The sequence below is a fragment of the Anoplopoma fimbria genome, chromosome 7, assembly GCF_027596085.1.
Source record: "Anoplopoma fimbria isolate UVic2021 breed Golden Eagle Sablefish chromosome 7, Afim_UVic_2022, whole genome shotgun sequence".
In the NCBI taxonomy this organism is placed as follows: Eukaryota; Metazoa; Chordata; class Actinopteri; order Perciformes; family Anoplopomatidae; genus Anoplopoma; species Anoplopoma fimbria.
In genome coordinates, this window is record NC_072455.1 from 5,676,884 (window position 1) to 5,695,678 (window position 18,795).

The 18,795-nt window shown below is 39.2% G+C and overlaps 4 protein-coding genes across 4 annotated transcripts; 1 reads left to right on the top strand and 3 right to left on the bottom strand.

Annotated features, from left to right (window-relative positions):
• Positions 1-1,003: 1,003 nt before the first annotated feature.
• On the bottom strand, positions 1,004-2,024 carry LOC129093873 (GTPase IMAP family member 7-like). Its single transcript, XM_054601996.1, has one exon. The coding sequence runs from the start codon at positions 2,022-2,024 to the stop codon at positions 1,287-1,289; it is 738 nt and encodes a 245-aa protein (XP_054457971.1). The 3' UTR covers positions 1,004-1,286.
• Positions 2,025-3,971: 1,947 nt separating this feature from the next.
• Positions 3,972-6,430, bottom strand: LOC129093065 (GTPase IMAP family member 7-like). The gene is made up of 2 exons (XM_054600959.1): positions 6,358-6,430; positions 3,972-4,941 (listed from the first exon to the last, which is right to left on the bottom strand). Coding segments are annotated over exons 1-2 (696 nt in total). The 5' UTR covers positions 6,359-6,430; the 3' UTR covers positions 3,972-4,246.
• Positions 6,431-7,536: 1,106 nt separating this feature from the next.
• Positions 7,537-8,448, bottom strand: LOC129093874 (uncharacterized). The gene has a single exon (XM_054601997.1). The coding sequence runs from the start codon at positions 8,446-8,448 to the stop codon at positions 7,747-7,749; it is 702 nt and encodes a 233-aa protein (XP_054457972.1). The 3' UTR covers positions 7,537-7,746.
• Positions 8,449-15,000: 6,552 nt separating this feature from the next.
• On the top strand, positions 15,001-18,788 carry LOC129093718 (GTPase IMAP family member 7-like). Its single transcript, XM_054601814.1, has 2 exons — positions 15,001-15,077; positions 17,152-18,788. Coding segments are annotated over exons 1-2 (1,128 nt in total). The 5' UTR covers positions 15,001-15,076; the 3' UTR covers positions 18,279-18,788.
• Positions 18,789-18,795: the final 7 nt, after the last annotated feature.

An 18,795-nucleotide genomic window follows, 5' to 3' on the forward strand; every position in this document is an offset into this window, starting at 1 on the left:
CGGTCACCTTCGCTGGGTCCATCTGCACCTCTCCCTTAGCTATCACATACCCCAAAAAAGACACAGTGGGAACATGGAACTCACATTTCTCAAGTTTAACATACAACTTATTTTCCAGGAGGCGTTGGAGTACCTGGCGTACATGTTGTACATGTTCTGTGTGAGACTGGGAAAAAATCAGGATGTCGTCCAAATAAACAAAAACAAATCGATTAATCATGTCTCTGAGAATGTCATTAACTAAGGCCTGAAAAACTGCAGGAGCATTGGTTAAACCAAAGGGCATTACCAGGTACTCGAAGTGTCCTAGGGGTGTGTTAAAACCAGTCTTCCACTCATCCCCCTTCCGGATGCGGACGAGGTGGTACGCATTGCGCAGATCCAATTTGGAGAAAATGGAGGCGCCACCGAGAGGGGTAAAAGCCGAACTGATTAGAGGCAGAGGGTACTTGTTTTTCACAGTTATGTTGTTCAGACCCTTAAAGTCAATACATGGTCTCAAGGTGCCATCCTTTTTCCCCACAAAGAAAAAACCAGCACCCACCAGGGAAGATGAAGGTCGGATAATACCAGCAGCTAGGGACTCACGTAGGTATTTCTCCATTGCTTCTCTCTCTGGTCGGGACAGGTTGTAAAGCCGACTGCTGGGGAGAGGAGCGCCGGGCAGGAGGTCTATAGCACAGTCATACGGCCGGTGGGGTGGCAGGGACATTGCGTGGTGCTTGCTGAAGAACCAATTTGATTTGGGAATAGTACAATTAAAAAATCATGTATTTTTATCTGCATTCATGTTTATTAATTAGAATATGCATGATGAAGCGAGGATATTCCAGGCTTCATGTTCTTTTTCATTCATTCTGTGTCCTTCTTTGTTCCACTTCTCAAGATATGAAACCCTGACTCTTACCGGTCGACAACTCTGCCTTCTTTATTATCTTAAGGGCCCTCAGCTAATGGGATGAATGAAAATTGTTTAATAAAAAAAAGACACTTGGGAGCAGGTGAATAATGTGCTGATTTATTGTATACACTTTGTAATAAAGGAAAAATCAATGAAAAATAATCAAACGTTTCTTAAGATTACAGAGATCCCAAATAGATAATTCATCTTCATAATCTTTGGTTTACTGAAGGATAGAGGCTTTTACTTATATTACATACAGAGGTAAGACAATACGAGAAGGAAATTGATACACTTGAGTATCGAGATATTATCCGTTGTGATAATGTATCCAGTTACAAAGTGATAAACAGCCATTATGCTGCTGTTACACTTTAGTCTTCACTCATCTCTTACCAAGGAAAAGTCCCAACAATGCTGCGGCTGTCAGACCTGCCATTGCTATGAGCAAACCCCCATGAGGTTGTTGTTTCTCACGGGTGTACCAGCTTCCTTTGTTTGCCTCAATCATTTTATCTATTGTTTTGAGTAGCTCCTTCACTTGGAACTGATTGCTCCTGTATTCATCTTGCTGGTTGTTCTTCCATTTTCTATTATCAAAGACGTGGCACCGGCCTCCACAGTTCTTCACCAGAGCCCTCAGATATGCATTGTGGTTGACCCACTGCTCGATCTTCATATTCTCTGAGAGCTGGCCACCATGAGTAAAGATAACTATGGTATATTTCAAAGCTTCCTCAGAGAAATGTTTAAGTATTTGTGTGATAAGTTCCTGCTCCTGCTCTGTGAATTTCTCCACTTTCAGCACAATGAAAAAAGCATGAGGCCCAGGAGCGCACTCTGTGAGGCACCTCACTATTTCAGGCTTCAGCTCCTCCTCAGATCGATCTGTGTCGAAGAAACCAGGAGTGTCGATCAAAGTGATCTTTCTTCCATTGACAGATTTTGTTATGGCTCCACATTTACTAGTTTCAGAGTTGGCAGTGTGGCCAATCTTGAACGATTCATCTCCAAATATGGTGTTAGCCAGGCTGCTTTTCCCACTTCCAGTTTTTCCCAGGATGACAATTCTCCTTCTGTTTGACACTGAAAGAGAATAATGTCCATCAATAATACTGTACATCTGTCTTTTGGTTGTTTTCATTTATAAGAAAATACACATGAGCTCAATTATAAAAAAAAACTTGTTGGTCAGAAATCATTTTTTTTATGTCCTTTTATATTGGAATCTGTTACAGAGTCTGATCCGATACTTATATTTACCTACATTTTGAATAAATGTGTATGTGACACATTCAAATAAAAACTTGAACTAATGCAACTCATGTAAACAACCTTAACAATCTTTGGCAGAGTACAGTCACCTGCTTAAAGAGAGCACACAACCCTAACAATGGCCAAGTGTATGACCTCCTACCAGCAACTGTTATTTTTTAACCAGTGAAAGGAAAAGTAAACTACACTGAGAATTAAAAGCTGCTCCCTAAATGTTTTGTAATGAAATAATTTTTATATATGAATATGTAAAATCCTGTTTCCATATATATATTTATACATACAAATTGAATTTTTTAAGAATCAAGTTCAGGATGTTGCACCGTGTTGACCCTGATACAATGCTGAAATGTAAAAGGCCATTTACTCAAGTACTGTACTTACGCACACATTTGAGATACATTAACTAAAGATCAATATTAGTAGAAATTATTAGAGTATAATATTGTACATTTTACTCCACCACATGTATCTGACAGATATTGTTACCAGTTACACAATTGAAAGTATATTTTAATCCTTTTGTTAAGTAACATTTTCAGCACCAGACTTGTACAGTGTAATGTTGCTACTTTTACTACATTCATTAATATGAATTTGATATCTCAACTCACCGTCCATGTTGCGACAAAGTAAATCACCGTCACCCGTACTGCTGGATGTCCTTGTCGGACGTTTTTCCTTCTGTTCTCTTGCAGTGGTTTGACTTTATTTTCATTTTCGACAGCGGAGCAACATAACCAGTTATCAAAATATTTTGTACAATTGTGTTCGACAGGGACGACATGTAATCCTTATGCCACAAACAGGACATTACATAAGTCAAGACAAAAGGTCATGAATGCTTTAATGACAGTTTCCAGATGAGCAGGTTGAAGTGGAACGTCTTGTGATGCTTAGCAGAGGCCACCCTGACTTGGCGGGTCATCTCTTCATGGTGGTGACTGAGGTTCTTTTAATTTATTTATTACTAGCAGCAGTCATATTCAGCATGAGAGTATTACACAGGCTGTATAACCAGACTCACATTAATTGTGCCCAATGTACAAGAAAATATTGTTGGAGGTAAATTCAGCTACATGAAGTGGGTCACTCAAAAACACGGCTACATTTGCTGCCATCAAAGCTCCATATGTCCCACCACTAAATATGATTTAAAACTCTGTTTTGCATGAGTGCATTTAACATTTATACTGTATAGTGAAAACCATAATATCCTGTAGCATTAGGCTTCTTGCTTAAGGATAAAACATATCATAATAAAAGGAATACGTAGTCTGTAAACATGTCGTGCAAAGAGGGAGGATGGCATCTCGTTCCTTTTTAGGGTGGAGTGTGAGACAGAAGAAGCTAAAAGGTATTTTATTCATCTGTTTTTATTGGCAGCATCCATACTGTACCAGTAAACAGACTGAAAACAAAAAAGCCTTTGTGTTTAACCTGTGGCCTGAGGCCAGAGTACTTCTTTCTTTCTTCTTTCTGAGGCCAGAGTACTTCTTTTTTGTAAACGTACAATTTGATTTGGGAATAGTACAATTAAAAAATCATGTATTTTTATCTGCATTCATGTTTATTAATTAGAATATGCATGATGAAGCGAGGATATTCCAGGCTTCATGTTCTTTTTCATTCATTCTGTGTCCTTCTTTGTTCCACTTCTCAAGATATGAAACCCTGACTCTTACCGGTCGACAACTCTGCCTTCTTTATTATCGTAAGGGCCCTCAGCTAATGGGATGAATGAAAATTGTTTAATAAAAAAAAGACACTTGGGAGCAGGTGAATAATTTGCTGATTTATTGTATACACTTTGTAATAAAGGAAAAATCAATGAAAAATAATCAAACGTTTCTTAAGATTACAGAGATCCCAAATAGATAATTCATCTTCATAATCTTTGGTTTACTGAAGGATAGAGGCTTTTACTTATATTACATACAGAGGTAAGACAATACGAGAAGGAAATTGATACACTTGAGTATCGAGATATTATCCGTTGTGATAATGTATCCAGTTACAAAGTGATAAACAGCCATTATGCTGCTGTTACACTTTAGTCTTCACTCATCTCTAACCAAGGAAAAGTCCCAACAATGCTGCGGCTGTCAGACCTGCCATTGCTATGAGCAAACCCACATGAGATTGTTGTTTCTCACGGGTGTACCAGCTTCCTTTGTTTGCCTCAATCATTTTATCTATTGTTTTGAGCAGCTCTTTCACTTGGAACTGATTGCTCCTGTATTCATCTTGCTGGTTGTTCTTCCATTTTCTATTATCAAAGACGTGGCACCGGCCTCCACAGTTCTTCACCAGAGCCCTCAGATATGCATTGTGGTTGACCCACTGCTCGATCTTCATATTCTCTGAGAGCTGGCCACCATGAGTAAAGATAACTATGGTATATTTCAAAGCTTCCTCAGAGAAATATTTAAGTATTTGTGTGATAACTTCCTGCTCCTGCTCTGTGAATCTCTCCACTTTAAGCACAATGAAAAAAGCATGAGGCCCAGGAGCGCACTCTGTGATACACCTCACTATTCCAGGCTTCAGCTCCTCCTCAGATCGATCTGTGTCGAAGAAACCAGGAGTGTCGATCAAAGTGATGTTTCTTCCATTGACAGATTTCGTTATGGCTCCACATTTACTAGTTTCAGAGTTGGCAGTGTGGCCAATCTTGAACAGTTCATCTCCAAATATGGTGTTAGCCAGGCTGCTTTTCCCACTTCCAGTTTTTCCCAGGATGACAATTCTCCTTCTGTTTGACACTGAAAGAGAATAATGTCCATCAATAATACTGTACATTTGTGTTTTGGTTGTTTTCATATATGATAAAATACACATGAGCTGAAATACAAAAAAAACCTTGTTGGTCAGAAATCATTTGATACTTATTAAATAGCTGCATAACAAGAGAACGAAAAATGGGAGGCCAACTAGTATTAACAACATGTTTGTATAAAGTTTTCTAAAAGTACCAATCACTGTTTAGCAATATAAGTATAAGTACTTTTATTAATTCATTTATTTATTAAGATTTGGCGCTCCTCATTTTCACGAGCTACTTGGTCCAAATACTGGAGGTCCTGATGCAAATCTATCACATTGATCCTCTTAATTTATTGATATGATATTAAGTTAAGTTTCACTGAAATAATGCGACTCAGGAAAACAACCTTAACAATCTTTGACAGAATACAGTCACCTGCTTAACATGATGTTTTTTTAATTCATTCTAAAGAATGCATTTATTCTCAAACTTTCTGTTTTATTGTTCATTCTTGAAAGGATGTTGCTATAGTAACTGGATATGCAGAAAGAGAACATCCTTGTTTTAATCCTCTCTACTGCAAGATTGTTTAAAAAGAAAGCTGTTGTTTATTATTTTACACTTTGGGTTGTCATACATTTTATCGAACTAATTGAATCTCCTATATTTAAATATTCAAATAAATTATAAATAAAACCCAAGCTTAGTTTGTAAAATGTTTTTTTTTTTCAAAATCAGCTAAAAGACTTAGAGCAAAGCTTTTCATGAAGTCATAATATTTAATTATTTTGGTTATTTGTCTGTTATTATCATTTATAGAGATGAACTATATTCAGCATAACTTTTTTACATCTTATTTTAAGACATTAACTCATATGTTAGTGTTGTTACACTGCTCTGTATTTGGCCTCTACTTCTTTAAACTCACTTTATATAACTTTCTGTTGCTAGGGCTCTCTCATAAAACAATAACAGATGGAGTTTGGTGACGTTGTAACGTAGTGTGGGATCATGGGAGTTGTTGTTTTTACCACCATTGCTCTCATTGCAGTCAACTTCTCCCTGTTATGATTCTCTCAGTGTTCATATTAAGGAGGCGAATTATACGCAGAGGTCTCCTCCTCTCAGAAACACACAGACCCGTTAATGAACTCTGTTTCATGTGCTCAAGATCATACAGGGAAGTTTAATTTGACATTAATATGATTGTTGAGGTTTTGGTAGCAGAAGCAGTCATGTCTGCACAGCTTCTTTCAAGATGGTGTTTTTAAAAAAAATTGTTAAACAAACATCTTCACAGAGTACTCCAGGAATGCCATAATTAGTTCATAACATTCTAGAATATATCATAGAGTAATGTACAGTGAGCGTTGTGAACAAATTATAATAACTGAAAGAAGTAACTTTAACTTACTTTTAATGTTGTTAGAAGAGAAATCAGTGAAGAGTAAAAGTTTTCGACCAGACGACCCTCCTACGTGTCTCTTTTCTCCTCTGCTCCGACTCTGCTTTTACTTAAGTTTCACTTTCACTTCCTGTAAGTGTGTGTGTGTGTGTGTGTGTGTGTGTGTGTGTGTGTGTGTGTGTGTGTGTGTGTGTGTGTGTGTGTGTGTGTGTGTGTGTGTGTGTGTGTGTGTGTGTGTGTGTGGGTGTGTGTGTGGATGTGTGTGTGTGTGTGTGTGTGTGTGTGTGTGTGTGTGTGTGTGTGTGTGTTGTGTGTGTGTGTGATACAGAGGAGGATAGTTTACTTTACTGAGTAAAAACTTAATTTGCTCAAATAACGTTTTTCATAGGTTTGAATTTATTGCTTGTTCATATTTGTCTTGGTGATACATTACAATCCACAAAACAAACATGACCAGCAAATCTAAAATTTATTATTATAGGTATACATCATAAAATAAAACAATATGGATGTACAATTTAAAATCTGAAGTACAGGTTAGTGTAAGTAGGTTTTCTGGTTAGCTCTGTAACAGGAAACAGTGGGAAATGTTTCAACAGGAGACAGAAATACAGCAAACAGTCTACAATAGTTTGATTTAAACCACTTTATTAGAGTTGATTTATGCTCTGAAAAATGTTTTATCTTTGAGGTTACATGCACTAACATCAAACAGGCACTCTGTGGTAAACTGGTGAAGCAGGAATAAGTGATTAACTTTGAAACTGAAACAATAAGTACAACCTATTAATTACTATTAATCTTAGTGATTGAATATATATATATATATGTATTGAGATCTTATCTATGAAAGCTTTAGAAATAATTTTCTTATTCTGGTTTCTTGACAATACATATACTAAAAAACACATCAGCAATTTTGTGGTAAAAATAAGAAAGTATACAACTTTTTTCATCACGTGGCAAATTGCTGTGCAACACAAATAGTAAATACAAAAATACATCAAGAGCAAATCCAAATTGCATAAAAAGCCAAAACATGTTATAGGTAAGGATCATAAAGTATAAACATTATGGATCAGACATTAATGTACTTTATAAAATCTGAAGTACAGGTAAGTGTAAGTAGGTATGTACGGTTAATTAATAAAAAAGAAAAAGCTTTTGAGTTTAAAGTTTGAAGCTCAGGCAAGACATTCAACCTATTACATAATACATATGAATGAACACGATCAGCTCAATGGTTAAGTTTGGTGAATTTATGGTTTTGATTCTGTTTCAACTTTGACTGTATTATAATGTGCATTTAAGACAGATAGTGTTCATTCATGACAGTCTTTACTGTCTTCTTTGCTGCTTCCCCTGGTGTGTCTGCTTCCTCAGCTGCATTTTATCTTGTCACCTTTTGAGCAAACATAATAAACCAAATAAACCTCCTAACAATATAGTTGTTGTGATACCTGCCAGTTTTAAAAGCCTCTCATATACTCTGTCTTTAGCCTTCTCTCTGATCTCTATCTCTGACATGTTTCCTGGTGACTTTCTAATGAGCTCCACCTCCTGTTTTATTTTTTCCTCCACTGCTTGTAGCATCTCATTGGTGTAGCACCTTCCTCCGTTTGCCTCAGTTATCTTTTCCATTGTTTTGAGCAGCTCCTTCACTTGGAACTGGTTGTTCCTGTATTCATCCTGCTGGTTGTTCTTCCAGTATTTATTATCAACGACATGGCAGCGGCCTCCGCACTTCTTCACCAGATCACTCAGAGGCTCATTACCACGGACAAAGTCCTCAATGGTCTGTCCTTCCTCGAGCTGGTCACCATGAGTAAAGAGAACTGTCGCAAACTTGAGAACTTCTTCAGGAAAGTATAAGAAGAAACCAGGAGTGTCGATCAAAGTGATGTTTCTTCCATTGACAGATTTTGTTATGGCTCCACATTTACTAGTTTCAGAGTTGGCAGTGCGGCCGATCTTGAACGATTCATCTTCAAATATGGTGTTAGCCAGGCTGCTTTTCCCACTTCCAGTTTTTCCCAGGATGACAATTCTCCTATCATTTGACACTGAAAGAGAATAATGTCCATCAATAATACTGTACATCTGTCTTTTGGTTGTTTTCATACATAAGAAAATACACATGAGCCAAAACACAAAAAAACTTGTTGGTCAGAAATCACTTTTTCATGTCCTTTTTTATTGGTATCTGGCACAGAGTCTGATCCGATACTTATATTTTGAATAAATGTGTATGTGACACATTCAAATAAAAACTTTAGCCTACACAATTTGGCGCTCGTCGTTTTTCATGCGCTACTTGGTCCAAATACTGGGGGTCCTGAATCAAAACTATTACATTGATCGTCTTCATTTATTGTTATGATATTAAGTTAAGTTTAACTGAACTAATGCAACTCATGTAAACAACCTTAACAATCTTTGGCAGAGTACAGTCACCTGCTTAAAGAGAGCACACAACCCTAACAATGGCCAAGTGTATGACCTCCTACCAGCAACTGTTATTTTTTAACCAATGAAAGGAAAAGTCAACTACACTGAGAATTAAAAGCTGCTCCCTAAATGTTTTGTAATGAAATACTTTTTATATATGTGAATGTAAAATCCTGTTTAATATGATATTCTTTCATTCTTAAAAGGATTGTTGGATAAGTAGATATGCAGAAAGAGGACATCTTTGTTTTATTTTTCTCTACTGTGGGATTGTTTAAGAAAAAAAGCAGTTTATTATTTTACACTTTGGGTTATTATACATTTTATCTACTAATTGAGTCTCCAAAACTTAATTACTCAAAAAAAATATGAATTTAACCCATCCATCCATCCATCCATCCATCTCCTTCCGCTTATCCGGGGCCGGGTCGCGGGGGCAGCAAGCTAAGGAGGGTCCTCCAGACGTCCTTCTCCCCAGCAACACTTTCCAGCTCCTCCTGGGGAACCCCGAGGCGTTCCCAGGCCAGACGAGATATATAATCTCTCCAGCGTGTTCTGGGTCTACCCCGGGGCCTCTTACCAGTTGGACGTGCCTGGAAAACCTCTAAAGGGAGGCATCCAGGAGGCATCCTGATCAGATGCCCGAGCCACCTCAGCTGGCCCCTTTCGACGCGAAGGAGCAGACTGTCATGGCCTCTACCTCTGCTTAGCCTGCAGCCACTCCCCCTTTCCCTGTGTGTGTCAGTGTTCGTTTGATTACAGGAGTGGAGACAGGTGTACAGGAGCCAGACCACCAGCTGTCCTCAATCAGCCTGCTCTTAAAAGCCCGGTCCGGACTCCTCCACACCGCCAGATCGTAAACTCTGTTAACCAGTGTCGCTGATACTCACCAGTCTATTTAGTATATAATCGGTTACCCTGATTCTTAATTCCTGTTCTCCTGTTCCCTCAGCTTTCCCCTGCCTGAACCTGCCTTTGTCTCCAGCCCTGTTCCCGGTTCATCTCCAGCTCCTGTCCTGGCTCCCTGGCTTCGCCCCACCTGATCCCCTCGTCCTTCATGCAACGCATGCCCAGCTAAAAACAATAAACCCCTTACCCCTACTCTCTGCCTCCCCGTCTCTCTGTGCTGCATTCGGGTCCACCAGTCACGTCCTAACAGTACGATCTGGCCTAAATATGGACCCGGCAGACGCAGAGAGGCTCCACCAAGCTCTGTCCAGTCAAGGGGCGCTTATTGGACAACACGACAACGCCCTAAAGGACATCTTTGGCTGCCTTAAGGACCTTTCCGCTAGCCTCCACAGTCTCCGGGAGGGATTACCTTCCCAAACCACTACAGCAGTCCCTAGCCAGACCCCCAGTCCCCCTCCCCCCACCCTCCGTGAGCCTTTTGTCCCTGCGCCAGAGCGCTATGATGGCGATCTTGGCGCCTGCCGAGCTTTCCTGGTCCAGTGTTCCCTGGTGTTTGAGCAGCAACCTCACACGTATGCCTCGGACCGCTCCCGCATATCTTACCTCCTGGGCTCTCTGAAGGGAGCGGCGCTCGCCTGGGGCTCATCGGTGTGGGAGCAGCAGTCTGCCATCTGCTGGTCCTACAGAGACTTCACCGAGGAGATGAGGAAGGTGTTCGACCATCCAGTCCGTGGGAAGGACGCAGCCAAGCGTCTCCTCTCCCTCCGCCAGGGCTCCCGCAGTGTGGCAGAGTTAGCGGTTGAGTTCCGCACCCTCGCTGCAGAGAGCGGGTGGAATGACGAGGCTCTGCAAGGTGCGTTCCAGAACACGCTAAATGACAATTTAAAGGACGAACTAGCGTTCCGGGAGGACTCTTCAGACCTCGACCAGCTGATCTCTCTCGCTATCCGGGTGGATAATCGGCTCCGTGAACGCCATAGGGAGAGAACTTCCAGAGTCCAGCTGCCCTCTGTCCTTCCATCGGCTCCTCTTATTCCCCCACAGCCTCGGCCCGGGTCCCGCCGAGAGACCCCCAACAGTTCTGAGCCCGAACCCATGCAACTTGGGCGAGCCCATTTGACCCAAGAGGAGCGAACCCATCGCCTCACCTCCGGATCCTGCCTGTACTGTGGACGTGTCGGCCATTTCATCTCCACCTGCCCCACTCGTCCGGTAAAAGGGAGGGCTCATCAGTAGTGGGTGAGATATTGGTGAGCCGAGCAGCCAGTTCCCCTCTCACCCGTCCTTTACTCCAGGCCTCCCTCTTGTGGCGCACCCAGGCCTTCCCCCTCTTTGCCCTCATAGACTCAGGAGCGGATGAGAGCTTTCTGGACATTAAGGTGGCCACGCACTTGGGTATTGAGATTGAGCAGCTCAAGTCCCCACTGGAGGCTAAGGGTCTTAATGGTGCTTTATTATTTCAGATCAATAAGAGAACTGTCCCGGTTAACTTGTTACTGTCCGGTAACCACAGAGAGGAGATTAGGTTCTATTTGCTTGACTGTCCACAGACTCCTCTGGTGCTTGGGTATCCCTGGCTCAGGATCCACAACCCTCACATTGACTGGACCTCAGGTAGAATAAATTCATGGGGTTCATTCTGTCATTCTAACTGTCTGCTCTCTGCCCTAGCTCCGATAGTCTCCGAGCCACGGCCAAAACCTGAGTCTCCAGATCTATCCTCGGTCCCGGAGGTTTATCATTATCATTATCATTGAACGTTTACAAAAAAGAAGTACTCTGGCCTCAGAAAGAAGTACAAGAAAGAAGTACTCTGGCCTCAGGCCACAGGTTAAACACAAAGGCTTTTTTGTTTTCAGTCTGTTTACTGGTACAGTATGGATGCTGCCAATAAAAACAGATGAATAAAATACCTTTCAGCTTCTGTCTCACACTCCACCCTAAAAAGGAACGAGATGCCATCCTCCCTCTTTGCACGACATGTTTACAGACTACGTATTCCTTTTATTATGATATTTTTTATCCTTAAACAAGAAGCCTAATGCTACAGGATATTATATACTGTATATACTATACAGTATAAATGATTATGGTGACGGGGTCGAGGGAGGACAGACCATTGAGGACTTTGTCCGTGGTAATAAACTTGAGTGATCTGGTGAAGAAGTGCGGAGGCCGCTGCCATGTTGTTGATAATAAATACTGGAAGAACAACCAGCAGGATGAATACAGGAACAACCAGTTCCAAGTGAAGGAGCTGCTCAAAACAATAGAAAAGATAACTGAGGCAAACAGAGGAAGCTGCTACACCAATGAGATGCTACAAGCAGTGGAGGAAAAAATTAAACAGGGGGAGGTGCTCATTAGAAAGTCACCAGGAAACATGTCAGAGATAGAGATCAGAGAGAAGGCTAAAGACAGAGTATATGATTGGCTATTGATTAGTGTGGCAGTTTTTACAGCAGGTGCAGTGTTAGAAGCTTTTCTTGGTGTAAAGTTGTTTGTAAAAAAAGACACAATTATGCAGAGAGTTGCTGCTGTGCTGATACAAACAATAAGACATTTTACATTTAGCAAAGCATTTGAGAAAGCAGGTGCAGGTGAAGCAGCATTTAAGGCAGTAGTGGCTGCCATGAAACAACACTTTTAGTCTTAAAAGCACATTATAATACAGCCAAAGATGAAACAGATTCAAAACTATTGATCAGCTGTTTCTCTTAAAGATGGGGAGAGAATGTATCATTAAAAAGTAACACCTCCCTGTAAATAACAAGACATCTTTAACCATTGAGCTTATCACGATTATTCATGTCATAAGTTGTACTTAATGTTTCAGTTTCAAAGTTAATCACTTATTTCTGTTTCACCAGCTCACCACAGAGTGCCTGTTTGATGTTAGTGCATGTAACCACAAAGATATAACATTTTTCAGAGCATTAATCAACTCTTAAAAGTGGTTTAAATCAAACTATTGTAGACTGTTTGCTGTATTTCTGTCCGTTTCCTGTTACAGAGCTAACCAGAAAACCTACTTACACTAACCTGTACTTCAGATTTTATATTTTACATCCTTATGGTTTACATTTTATAATTCATACCTAAAATAAATGTTAGATTTGCTCATCATGTTTATTTTGTATTTACTCTTGCTCATTGTCTCCTGTTGCAGAAATAACCAGAACCAATGTTACATAATCTATGTAAAACATAATTTTGTTAGACAATAGTTAAGTTTTTTTGTGGATTACAATGTATCACCAAGAAAAATATGAACAAGCAATAAATTCAAAACTATGGAAAATATTATTTGAGCAAATATTTTTTATTTATTCGGTAAAGTAAACTACCGTCCTCCGACCACACACACACACACACACACACACACACACACACACACACACACACACACACACACACACACACACACACACACACACACACACACACACACACACACACACAGTAGGTGAGCAGAGTCGGAGCAGAGGAGTAAAGAGACACGTAGGAGGGTCGTCTGGTTGAAAACTTTTACTCTTCACTGATTTTTCTTCTAACAACATTAAAAGTAAGTTAAAGTTACTTCTTTCAGTTATTATAATTTGTTCACAACGCTCACTGTACATTACTCTATGCTATATTCTAGAAAGTTAGAAATTAATTGTGGCATTCCTGGAGTACTCTGTGAATATGTCTGTTGAACTTGAACAGAGGAAGAGATCAGAGAGAAGGCTAAAGACAGAGCATATGATTGGCTTTTGATCAAACTGGCAGGTTTCACAACAACTATATTGTTAGGATGTTTATTTGGTTTCGTATGTTTGCTCAAAAGGTGACAAGATAAAATGCAGCTGAGGAAGCAGACACACCAGGGGAAGCAGCAAAGAAGACAGTAAAGGCTGTCATGAATGAACACTATCTGTCTTAAATGCACATTATAATACAGTCAAAGTTGAAACAGAATCAAAACCATAAATTCACCAAACTTAACCATTGAGCTGATCGTGTTCATTCATATGTAATATGTAATAGGTTGAACGTCTTGCCTGAGCTTCAAACTTTAAACTCAAAAGCTTTTTCTTTTTTATTAATTAACCGTACATACCTACTTACACTTACCTGTACTTCAGATTTTATAAAGTACATTAATGTCTGATCCATAATGTTTATACTTTATGATCCTTACCTATAACATGTTTTGGCTTTTTATGCAATTTGGATTTGCTCTTGATGTATTTTTGTATTTACTATTTGTGTTGCACAGCAATTTGCCACGTGATGAAAAAAGTTGTATACTTTCTTATTTTTACCACAAAATTGCTGATGTGTTTTTTAGTATATGTATTGTCAAGAAACCAGAATAAGAAAATTATTTCTAAAGCTTTCATAGATAAGATCTCAATACACATATATATATATATTCAATCACTAAGATTAATAGTAAGTAATAGGTTGTACTTATTGTTTCAGTTTCAAAGTTAATCACTTATTACTGCTTCACCAGTTTACCACAGAGTGCCTGTTTGATGTTAGTGCATGTAACCTCAAAGATAAAACATTTTTCAGAGCATAAATCAACTCTAATAAAGTGGTTTAAATCAAACTATTGTAGACTGTTTGCTGTATTTCTGTCTCCTGTTGAAACATTTCCCACTGTTTCCTGTTACAGAGCTAACCAGAAAACCTACTTACACTAACCTGTCCGTCATATTTTAAAGTGTACAACCATATTGTTTTATTTTATGATGTATACCGATAAGAAATTTTAGATTTGCTGGTCATGTTTTTTTTTGTGGATTGTAATGTATCACCAAGACAAATATGAACAAGCAATAAATTCAAACCTATGAAAAACGTTATTTGAGCAAATTAAGTTTTTACTCAGTAAAGTAAACTATCCTCCTCTGACCACACACACACACACACACACACACACACACACACACACACACACACACACACACACACACACACATCCACACACATGCACACACACACACACACACACCCACACACATGCACACACACACACACACACATCCACACACACACACACACACACACACACACACACACACACACATCCACACACACACACACACACACACACACACACACCACACCCACACACACACACACACATCCACACACACACACACACACACACACACATCCACACACATGCACACACACACACACACACACACACACACACACACACACACACACACACACACACACACACTTACAGGAAGTGAAAGTGAAACTTAAGTAAAAGCAGAGTCGGAGCAGAGGAGAAAAGAGACACGTAGGACGGTCGTCTGGTTGAAAACTTTTACTCTTCACTGATTTCTCTTCTAACAACATTAAAAGTAAGTTAAAGTTACTTCTTTCAGTTATTATAATTTGTTCACAACGCTCACTGTACATTACTCTTTGATATATTCTAGAATGTTATGAACTAATTATGGCATTCCTGGAGTACTCTGTGAAGATGTTTGTTTAACTATTTTTTTTAAAAACACCATCTTGAAAGAAGAAGACTGTGTGCAGACATGACTGCTTCTGCTACCAAAACCTCAACAATCATATTAATGTCAAATTAAACTTCCCTGTATGATCTTGAGCACATGAAACAGAGTTCATTAACGGGTCTGTGTGTTTCTGAGAGGAGGAGACCTCTGCGTATAATTCGCCTCCTTAATATGAACACTGAGAGAATCATAACAGGGAGAAGTTGACTGCAATGAGAGCAATGGTGGTAAAAACAACAACTCCCATGATCCCACACTACGTTACAACGTCACCAAACTCCATCTGTTATTGTTTAATGAGAGAGCCCTAGCAACAGAAAGTTATATAAAGTGAGTTTAAAGAAGTAGAGGCCAAATACAGAGCAGTGTAACATCACTAACATATGAGTTAATGTCTTAAAATAAGATGTAAAAAAAGTAATGCTGAATATAATTCATCTCTATAAATGATAATAACAGACAATTAATCAAAATAATTTAATATTATGGCTTTATGAAAAGCTTTGCTCTAAGTCTTTTAGCTGATTTTGAAAAAAAAAACATTTTACAAAGTAAGTGTTGAGTGGAAAACAAGAGAGACTTCTACACCAGATTCATCTTAAAACAAATGTGACATTTATTGTAGGATAACAGGAGTGTATCGCCCAGCAGTTATACGTGCACGGGCCTAGCAGTACTGATAAGTTCAGCAACTAAAAGGCGCTTATACAGAGTGCGCATCATGTTATATAGGTTTTATGAGTTGAATATGATAGGTCCAAAAAAGAGGAAGGCGGCTCTTGGTTTAGACTTTAGACTTTCTGAAGGCCTCATCAGTTGGTCGTAAAAAGGGCTTTTGTTATCTGGTTTCTCTGCAGTAAAAGCACATTCCTTCTTTAAGTGTCTCTGTTCTTTGCCATCGTACGATCAGGCACTAGAATGCCCTGTTCGGAGTATTTGACCTTCTAAGAGAACTCATAACATTTACCGTAATGTGCACAGTGATAGTGTGATGTGAAAGCATAAACAAAATATACTGTGTTTGAGATTTGTATGTGTGCATTTATACATATGAATGTAATATTTACATGACATAAGCTTGGGTTTTATTTATAATTTATTTGAATATTTAAATATAGGAGATTCAATTAGTTCGATAAAATGTATGACAACCCAAAGTGTAAAATAATAAACAACAGCTTTTTTTTTAAACAATCTTGCAGTAGAGAGGATTAAAACAAGGATATCCTCTTTCTGCATATCCAGCTACTATAGCAACATCCTTTCAAGAATGAACAATAAAACAGAAAGTTTGAGAATAAATGCATTCTTTAGAATGAATTAAAAAAACATCATGTTAAGCAGGTGACTGTACTCTGTCAAAGATTGTTAAGGTTGTTTTCCTGAGTCGCATTATTTCAGTGAAACTTAACTTAATATCATATCACAAATTAAGAGGATCAATGTGATAGATTTGCATCAGGACCTCCAGTATTTGGACCAAGTAGCTCGTGAAAATGAGGAGCGCCAAATCTTGTAGGCAAAATATTTTATTTTAATGTGTCACATCCACATTTATTGCCATAATACCCAATATAAAAGTACTAAGATCTGATCAGGGTGAAGAAAACCTCATCATCCATGTTTACAGAATGATCCTCTGTGTTATTCACCATGATAGATTAACGTATATTGCTAAACAGTGATTGGTACTTTTAGAAAACTTCTTACTAAAATGTTCTTGATGCTCGTTGGCCTCTTTTAAAGTATTGACACCATTTTTCATTATCTTGTTATGCAGCTGTTTAATAAGTATCAAATGATTTCTTCCCAACATTTTTTTTTTGTATTTCAGCTCATGTTTATTTTCTTATATAGAAAAACAACCAAAAGACAAATGTACAGTATTATGATGGACATTATTCTCTTTCAGTGTCAAATGATAGGAGAATTGTCATCCTGGGAAAAACTGGAAGTGGGAAAAGCAGCCTGGCTAACACCATATTTGGAGATGAATCGTTCAAGCCCGGCAGCACTGCCAACTCTGAAACTAGTAAATGTGGAGCCATAATAAAATCTGTCAATGAAAGAAACATCACTTTGATCGACACTCCTGGTTTCTTCGACACAGATCAATCTCAGAAGATGAAGTCTGGAATAGTGAGGTGCATCACAGAGTGCGCTCCTGGGCCTCATGCTTTTCTCATTGTGCTTAAAGTGGAGAGATTCACAGAGCATGAGCAGGCTGTCATCGCTAAAATAAAACAATACTTTTCTGAAGAAGTTCTCAAGTTTGCGACAGTTCTCTTTACTCATGGTGACCAGCTCGAGGAAGGACAGACCATTGAGGACTTTGTCCGTGGTAATGAGCTTCTGAGTGATCTGGTGAAGAAGTGCGGAGGCCGCTGCCATGTCGTTGATAATAAATACTGGAAGAACAACGAGCAGGATGAATACAGGAACAACCAGTTCCAAGTGAAGGAGCTGCTCAAAACAATAGAAAAGATAACTGAGGCAAACAGAGGAAGCTGCTACACCAATGAGATGCTCCAAGTAGTGGAGGAAGAAATAAAACAGGAGGTTAGTAAGTCACCAGGAAACATGTCAGAGATCAGAGAGAAGGCTAAAGACAGAGTATATGAGAGGCTTTGGATCAAACTGGCAGGTATCACAATAGGTACATTGTTAGGGGCTGTTTTTGGTGTAGTAGTGATGGTCAAACTAGTTGTCTCAGCTTTAGAGGCAGGGAGTTCTTTAGCCAGAATATCAGCATATGTATCAGGAACAGCAGCAACAGGAACAGGAACAGCAGCAGGAACAGCAGCAGGAACAGGAACAGCAGCAGGAACAGCAACAGGAACAGGAACAGCAGCAGGAGTAGCCACTACAAAGTCTTTAATCGTGGCATCTGGCATAGTGGGAGCAGTGTTAGGAGGTGTTGCAGGATATTATGCAGCTGAGGGAGCAGACACAGTATCGGAAGCAGCAGAGAGGGCAGCAAAGATTGTTAAGGAAGGAAGCAAATCTATTGTGGATGGAGTGAAATCTATTTTGAGTTAAAAAAACAGAGTTTAAACCTGTAATTAGCTTTGATTCTTCAAGAGTATGATTAAAACGTCATATCTCTGAATAAATTGCATGGAAATCTTGTTCTAAACAATATTTAACCACTGATATTAAAATGTTTATTCAGAAGTAATATGTAATAGATTGTAGTGCTGTCATCACTCAAATAAACCCCTACTTTGCAGGAAGTTATCACACAAATATTTAAACATTTCTCTGAAGAAGCTTTGAAATATACCATAGTTATCTTTACTCATGGTGGCCAGCTCTCAGAGAATATGAAGATCGAGCAGTGGGTCAACCACAATGCATATCTGAGGGCTCTGGTGAAGAACTGTGGAGGCCGGTGCCACGTCTTTGATAATAGAAAATGGAAGAACAACCAGCAAGATGAATACAGGAGCAATCAGTTCCAAGTGAAAGAGCTGCTCAAAACAATAGATAAAATGATTGAGGCAAACAAAGGAAGCTGGTACACCCGTGAGAAACAACAACCTCATGGGGGTTTGCT